The 8,881-nt window shown below is 33.3% G+C and overlaps 1 protein-coding gene across 1 annotated transcript; it reads left to right on the top strand.

Moving 5' to 3' along the window:
* The first annotated feature begins 727 nt into the window (after positions 1–727).
* Positions 728–1,918, top strand: LOC133818180 (glutaredoxin-like). Its single transcript, XM_062250908.1, has 4 exons — positions 728–909; positions 1,013–1,101; positions 1,480–1,578; positions 1,691–1,918. The coding sequence occupies exons 1-4, from the start codon at positions 854–856 to the stop codon at positions 1,771–1,773; spliced, it is 327 nt and encodes a 108-aa protein (XP_062106892.1). The 5' UTR covers positions 728–853; the 3' UTR covers positions 1,774–1,918.
* Positions 1,919–8,881: the final 6,963 nt, after the last annotated feature.

The following is an 8,881-nucleotide window of genomic DNA, read 5'->3' as shown; positions in this document are numbered from 1 at the left end:
AAGTATTATTCTATTTTTTTCCTTCAAATTTGATGTTTCTTTTCATATTTAATATGAGTAACCCGTCACCCCTTTTAGGTAACTGGTTACCCCTCTTATGGCAGAAAGTTACTCATCTCAGGATAACTGGTTACCCCTCCTGGTGCATGTTATTTAACATAGCTCTAGGATTTTTTTAAGATCAATCAAGTAACTGGTTACCCTACCCAGGATTTGAAAAAAAAAAACGTACAATCTTAAAAAAAACATGTTTATAATAAATAAATAATAATTTTAAAAACAATTCATATTACAAAAAAAATTTGTAAAACAACCAAAGAAAAATTTAATATAAAAACAATATAAAAAAATAAATAACCTAAAAAAATAATAATCAAATTACAAACATACCCTTCCAAATTTGATTAAGAGTAAAATTATGGCATAAACCAACTTTTATACAAAAATATGGGAAAATAATCCTGTAAAAATGAAAATTCTTAAAAAAAGCTATAGATTAACTTTTTTTTGAAAAAAAGCCATATTTTTGCACACTCTATTAAAAATCCCATATAAAATATAATTTCCTCTTTAATTAATGGTAAAGATCTCGAAAAAAAATATTTGGGCCAAAAAAAAGTTAAAGTGAGCCCAAATAAGCAAAAAAGCGAGGCCCAAATGAAAAGCTTGCGGACGGCATTTGTCTACTAATGATCTACGGCTTTGATCATTTCTTTCGAACCGACAATCACTCGGGTACGCACACACGCAAGAAACACAGTATATATAAGTCCTAACGCCTTGTTTGAAGAGCAAGAAAGACGGAATAGAAAATCAGGGTTGCTATAGTAAAGTAAGTGAAGAGAGAAAGGAAATGGCGTTGGCTAAGGCTAAGGAACTTGTTTCGTCCAATGCGGTCGTCGTCTTCAGGTTCCTTCTCTATTTTCATTTTTCATATTATATTATATCCTCCCGCTCCGAAAAGTTATTTCTTATCTGAAAAAACTAAAAAATGTGTGGTTATGCTTTGCAGCAAGACGTATTGTCCGTTTTGCGTGAGCGTGAAGCAGCTTTTATCTCAATTGGGAGCCACTTTCAAAGCCATTGAATTGGACACTGAGAGTCAGTCTTTTTTTTTTCCCCTTTCAATTTCTCATTCAATCTTCATTTTTCCGTTCCTAATTCGCTTCAACGTATAAGCGTGTATATTATTTTGTTTATTGATTTGCTTTCGGAGAAAGCTTGAATGATTTTGAGTTGTTTTTCTTTTAGGTCAATTTTGTGATTGTTGAAATTGGTAAATCACTTTGTTTGTGATTTTTTAGCCTAGAATATTTGATTCTAGGCGTTGCTCTTATGAATATTGGGCTTTGATTAAAAACAAATATCTCATATTGGATCAGTAGACGTATAAAGTTTGGATAAAATGTCAAAAAATTTCTATTGCCTATTTGGCTCGAAATTAGAAGATAATATGTCTAGGTTTGTTGTATTTTGAAGGTGATGGTGCTCAGATTCAATCAGCTCTGGCTGAGTGGACTGGACAGCGAACTGTGCCCAATGTGTTCATTGGTGGAAGCCACATCGGTGGATGTGATGGTAAGATTTGCTCTTCAAATATATATATTATATATATACACACAATATTTGAAAGACCTCTTGTTATGGGTTGTTCTTGAATTTGTTGTATTATACTGTTGTTTTTCTACAGACACAGAAGCCTTGAACAAGCAGGGGAAACTGGTTCCTTTGCTGACTGTAGCTGGTGCTATTGCTAAAAGCTCTGCCGCGTAAAGGCGATAAGTTACTCAAATCTGTTGAGTAAATTCTAATGGGTTGTAGTACTTGTTTACGAGGTTTTTTTTTAATCGTATATACTTGTGTTAAAGAATTTCTCTTTGCCCATTTGAAATAAAAATTGGAGTTGATTTGTGGATTAGAGTTTTCACTTTTCAGCGGTTGATATTCATGTTGTTTGATTATTTTGTCCACGCTCTGTATGTAATCAAATTTTGTTGCTTTTGGATTTATCTGTAATTGACGCTATTTATCTGTAATTGACGCTCTTGGCTTAGAAAAGAAAACTAATAAGCTAGCTTTACCTTCTACTGGGACAACTTTAAAGAATGGGACAACTTTAAAAGATTTTTACAATTTCTTTTGCAATATTGGTGCATCTTTTTTCTATTTCGGTACTTGGTTATAATTTCAAATGTTTTTAATATGATAGTGTACATTATAACTATCTAGAACATTATACAAATTTTCAAGAAATTTTGAATAAATTATGGTACCGAAACAGAGTTTAAACTGACTGTTGCATGCGTGTCTGTTTTTTTGTGTACCTGTGTAAAATTTGACAGATTGAATTCTGTTTTCGGTTTCGTAAACTATTCAGAATTTCTTGAAAATTTGCAGGATATTCTAAATACTTACATTGTACACCGTTATATAAAAAAAAAATTGGATTATATCTATCCAGATGCCGAAAATAGAAAAAGATGCACCGATATTACAGAAAAAGGAATGCGTTGTAGTTATTCCTTATAACTATATATATATATATAACATAAAATAATTATAAAAATTATTTAAAAAATATCTTTTCACATATTAATTTATATACATTTTGGTTTGGAACTTTTTGTATCTTATAATATTGATTAAATTATATTATAATGTTTTATTATTTAAGATATTTATATATTATTTTCAAACTTATTGTTTTAAGAACTGATGAGTTACATTAATATATAATAAATTATTATATAGCCTAGTTATTTTTAGTATACTATATACTAATTTTTTTTAATAAAAAAATTTAATTCACTTTTTAATCACTAATGTAATTTACATGTAAATAATAATATTTTTTTTATTTATCAAATAAAAAAGAAACTTTGCTGTTACTTTCGTATTAAAATAAAAAATTACATTTTAGTTTTTTATTAAGAAGTTTTGTAATTAAAAAGGAACTACATAGTTACTTTTTTAATACAATACATAAATTACTTATCACAATTATTAAAGATATTTTTTTTATATATAAACGAAGTAGAAAAAAAATATTTTGGTTAACTAAATATAAAAGAAACTAAAATATTATTTTCAATTCTGGTCATCTTCTCTAGCGACGGCGAAAAAAACTATACTTCTTATATATTAAAACGATCACCTTAAAGAGTAGGTTATATTATATATGTATGTAGTTATCTATATATTAAAAAAAAATAGGTACCAAAAATTCATAAAAGAAAAAAAAAAAGCATGTGTTCAATAGATAATAATGTAAATAAAAGAAAAAGATGGATGGTATAAGAAGTGTATAAAAATATGCTAAAATTATAAATAAAATAGTACACCTTATTTTTTTAAAATAAAATAATAAATAAGATACCAAATGTAAATTTTCCAAGAAATATACTCTTATATTGCCCTCATTGCTCGTAATATTTTCTTACAAATTTCCACTAATTTCATGGCATTTAAAATATCTTGATATTTTCTCTGTAGTGCTTTTGACAATTAATTTGTTATCCCCAGCAATGCTTTTATTAAATGTAGATTGGATATAAAATCAAATGTTAACATTAAAGCCAATAAATTACTTGCTTTAAATCTTTGTTCAGAGTTTGCTTTACGATCATCTACTATTGTTTGAAGAACATTAGTCATGGGGAAGAATAAGTTAATCAAGCTTACCAATGTAGCATAATATGAACCCCAACAAGTATCACTCGGACGTTTAAGATTGGTTTCTTGATCTAGTCCTCTTCCACTTGAAAGTTCACCATACTTGAGTGCTTCAGAAATAATAACATCTTGCTTTTCTCTAAGAATATCACAACGCTTAGAAGAACATCCAACAACATTTATCACCATAGTTACCGCACTAAAAAGATAAGCAACTAGAATATGTTTCTTTGCGACAGCTGCAAGAGCAAGTTGAAGTTGGCGAGCAAAACAATGAACATAAAAAGCTGATGGATTCTCTTTCAAAATAAGAGTTTTAAGACTACTGAATTCTCCTTGCATATTGCTTGCACCATCATAACCTTGTCCCCATAATTTAGATATGCTTAATCTATATCTAGAAGTACAAATAATAGAGAAAAATATGGTATATTATTTCTATTCAATAAACATATATTTATACAAGTATGTGGTTACCCAAACCGTGTGAATCAAATCACTGGTGTACATAAAGGAATCAACCTACTAATTAGTTTCCTAAAATAAGAATAGCTATCAAATATTGATATTTGAAACTTTACAAGAATAATTCTAAACTAGGAATTTATCTAAATAATCTGATTTTTTCCCACACTCCCCCTCAAGCTGGTTTAAAAATATCCTCCATAGCCAGCTTGCTATTCAAAAACTCAAACTGGTTTTTAAACAATATGTTTATGAATATATATGCTACTTATTGTTCAGTAAGAATATAAGTCATACATACTGAACCATCCTCTATTTTCTACTTGATAAAATGCTTATCTACTTCCACATGTTTTGTACGATCATGCAAAACTAGATTGTGTGCAATTGAGACAGTAGCTTTGTTATCACAATACAACTTCATAAGAGATGACTGTGATACCTTCGATTCTTCAAGTAGCTTTCTTATCCACAAAATCTCACACATCCCACGAGCTACAACTCTAAATTCTGCTTCAGCGCTGCTTCTAGCAACCACACTCTATTATTTACTCCACCATGTAACTAAGTTACCTCCAACAAAGGAACAATAGCCTGAGGTAGACCTTCTATCCACTACTCTACCAGCCCAATCCTCATATGTATAGGTCTCAATTTGTAGATGACCCCACGGTTTGAACATGAGCCCTTTCCCAGGTGTTCCCTTTAAGTATCTCATAATTCTATAAATGGCTTTGAAATGCTTCGGTCTAGGAGAATGCATGAACTGACTCACCAAACTCACTGTGAATCCTATATCTGGATGCGTGTGAGATAGGTAAATCAATCTTCCAACTAGTCTTTGATAACACTCCCAGTCCTTTACATTCTCTACTTAAGCGGGCTGCAATTTTCGTTGGGTTCAACCAGTGTTTTAGCGAGCGTACAACCTAGCAAACTTGTCTCATTAAGAAGATCAAGAACATATTTACACTGATGTACAAAGATACCTTCTTTGGACCTAGCAAATTCCATTCCAAGAAAGTATTTTAATGTACCCAAGTCCTTGATTTCAAATTCTTTCGACAACCTTTTCTTTAGTGCCTATAGTTCACAATGATCACTCCATGTTAGCACAATATCATCTACATAAACAATTAAGATAACAACTCTACCTTCCTTTGAATTTTTATAAAACATAGTATGATCAACTTGACTTTGAGTGTATCCATTGTGTTTTATCACTCTTTTGAAATGCTCGAACCAAGATCTTGAAGACTGTTTAAGTCCATATAAGGACTTCTTCAGTTTGCACACTTTTCCACCTTCAAAACTCTTCTAAAAAAACACATGGAGGACTCATAATGTAATGCCCCAAAATCCCTAATGCGGTTTAATGGCTGGATTAGTAGGCCAAGAGGGCCATAATTGTTTAAATATGCCATTAACTGATAATATGCATGTTTATGTGAATTATATTATAATATGATGTTATATTCATGCATGTGGGTCCATATTTGATTATTATGATATCTTGGTAATTTGGCCGTTGATGGCATATCTGTGTATTTTGGGTGCATATTGTGATTTATGGATGAGATCCCATTATTATGGAGATATATTCGAGCTATTCGGCACGAGACAGTCTTACATTATAAATTGGCGCTTTTGTCATAACGGAGTCGATTATGGGGATATTGGATAATGAGAATGGTTATTTGATGATAAATTAGGAGTTATTGAGATTAGGAGGAAATTCTGGAGGTTTTGACTATAATGTTCCCGGGGGTGTTTTTGGGAGCCCGAGCCTTAGGTTTTATTTGAGGTTACTTAAGCTTGAAGTAGCTCGTCAGATAGAACCGTACGTTAGAAAACACTTTTTTCTCTTCCCGTTAGTTCCTTTTACCGTTCGAGGCAATTTCGAAGAAATCTCAAGTTCTAGGAGTCGTAATCAAGCGAGGATCAAGGCATAGAGATCCTAGGAAAGATTAGAAGCTTCTTGACCGAAGGATTTGACGAGAAACAACCCAATCAAAGGTAATCTAAGTTTTAAGTTTCGAGTTTTTAGAGTTTCTAAGCTTAGAATTGGTTTTTGTGAATCGTTGAGTTTTTGGTTCGTTTGAGCCTTGGGATTTGATGGTTTTGGATCATTGGGAAGTTTGATTTTTGGATTTGGAAGTGTTTAGGTATGTGTTTGGAAGGTTTGGGATGAGGAAAATCGGGTTCATGGCTGGTTTTGGGTGGGGGGCCGCGACCCTGTTCTTGGGCATCACGACCCAAGCTCAAAGAAGTAGCTAGAGGTTGTTGGGTGTGCTGGGCGCCATGACACTGGGTAGTGGGCACCGCGGCCCTTGCTCTTGGTGTGGCTGGGGGCCGCGGCTCAGGCAGGGTTTTGAGGCCGTTTGAGTGTTTTGACCTCGGGAACTTGGTTTTAGGCCTCGGGATTGTTCCTACTACCCGGATTATTGGGGTTTGATGTCCCGGAGGCTAGATCTTGGTTCGGGAACCTTTGATGTTCATTTTATTGATGGTATCCTATATTTGGTTATGACTAGGTGACCGCTAAAGGACTAAAATTCAGATCGTTCTCAAGGGTCGTTCTTATATTCATTCTCGCTTGAATCAGAGGTAAGAGAACTGCACCCCATATGTGACATGCATGGTTATTCATGAGACATGTTGAGTGTTTAAATGTGGACATGGATTGAATATTTAATGATTAGCAAATCTTGCTCACTTGTGCATGGTACTGACTGAATAGTCATAATTGGCAAAGGTGTCAGTATCAACTATGAAGCTGTGACTCATTAGTCAAGTTCGGCAGTGGTACTGGGCACTGGTCACACAGTGCTGACTCATAAGTCAGGAATGGCCTTAGCGTGTTCAACGCAAGCCAATAAAGATTAGATCTAATCGACATCTGCATTAGATGACTCAACAAGAGCATTAATGCCGGACTGACCTCAAGTTTGATGAAAACTAAAAGCGCTTGTGTGACTTACCCATCAGTCACTCATATGTTTAAGCTAGTGACTACCCATCAGTCACTCATCTGTTTAAGCTAGTGATTTGCTTGTCAGTCACTTATTATGGTTTACCAAAACCTCAAGTGATATTCACTCATCTGTTCAGAGCTATGAGCTCTGTGTGATTATAATAATAATCATTTGATAATATTTATATGCATTAATGTGTTTTCTTGCTGGGCTTTGGCTCATGGGTGCTATGTGGTGCAGGTAAAGGGAAAGAAAAGCTCACCCAGCCTTGATTGGAGAGCTTAGGTGGTACTGTGTACATATGCGGCCGCTTGACCACCACGGCCAAGGATTTCTCAGAGGAACTAGGGGGTTTACCCTATTTTTGCCGCTTAGGTCGGCGGGTTTGTATATTTGAAACAATAATGACCATTTTGAGTTGTAAATAACTTGTAAATGTTTTTGATGGGCCCATGAACAGTTTTATGTTCTAAATAAAATATATCCTTTCTTTTTTATTGGTTTTTCACCTTAGCCTGTTAATAACACCTAGAAGCACGTTTTTAACCAAAGAACTCGGGTAGCGGGTTAAATTTCCGGTTCACCGTAACTGTTCTGGGGTAACCAGGGCGTTACACATAAAATACCCCTTCTTCTAGATCTCTATTAAGAAATGCATTTTTTTTACATCTAATTGATGTAAAAGCTAATTAGAATTCACTACAAGGGAAAGTAGTACTCAGATGGAGTTTATTTTTACTACTGTAGCAAATGTTTCTTGGTAATCTATTCCATAGGTTTAAGTGAAACCTTTTGCAACAAGCCTGACTTTATACCTATCAACACTCCCATCAGCTTTGCTTTTTACTGAAAAAAAAACCCACTTGCAACCTACAACCTTTTTCTCCTCAAGAAGCTCACAATCTCCCAAGTATCATTTTTTTTCAAGGCATTCATTTCTTCTAACATTGCCAATTTCCAAACTGGTTCGTCTAATGCATCCTGTATGTTTCTAGGCACAACAAGGTCTAAAATATTTTTAGTAAATGCTCTGTGAGTTTCAAAAAATTGGTTATAGGAAATATATTTGGCAATAGGGTTTTTAGTATAGGTTTGGATCCTTTTTCTTATGGCAATAGGAAGGTTGAGATTTGAATCAATGTTTGTTGGTGTTGTTTCTAAGGAAGGCTCAGATTCATAACTAAAAAAATGGTATTAATAGTACTTGGGGACAAAACATGAATAGGATAAGAATTGTTACTAGGAGTATTTAGATGACCATCGCCCAAGGCTTCAGACTGATCAGGTGGTGAGATGAGTAGCTGGTCTTTATTTCTTTCATTGACATTCTTTCTAGTATAAACCACATGCTCATTTTGATGATTTTTAATCAATCGTAGCACTTCTTTATTTGACAGACCTATTTTAGATTTAGTTTTAATAGGTTTAACATCTTTAAGAGAGGGAGAATCATCTAATATATATTTGGTAAAGGAGCAATAATTTCTCAAAAATTTGATTCTACTAAATTCTCCCCCTGAATTATTTTTTTTTGCAAAGTATGGGGTAGTTTCCAGGAATGAAACATCCATTGAGGTATAAATTTTTTTTGTAAGAGGATTAAAACACTTATATCCTTTATGATTAGGTGGATACCCAAGAAAAACACACTTTTCAGCTCTTGGTTTTAATTTGGACCTAGACCTTTTAGGGTTGTGCACACAAGCAACAAAACCAATGATTTTTAAGGGTAAATCAGAATAAATTCGAGAACTAGGAAAAACCTTTTG

The sequence above is a fragment of the Humulus lupulus genome, chromosome 2 (genome assembly GCF_963169125.1).
Source record: "Humulus lupulus chromosome 2, drHumLupu1.1, whole genome shotgun sequence".
Lineage (NCBI taxonomy): Eukaryota > Viridiplantae > Streptophyta > Magnoliopsida > Rosales > Cannabaceae > Humulus > Humulus lupulus.
This window is presented reverse-complemented; position numbering and strand designations above follow the sequence as displayed.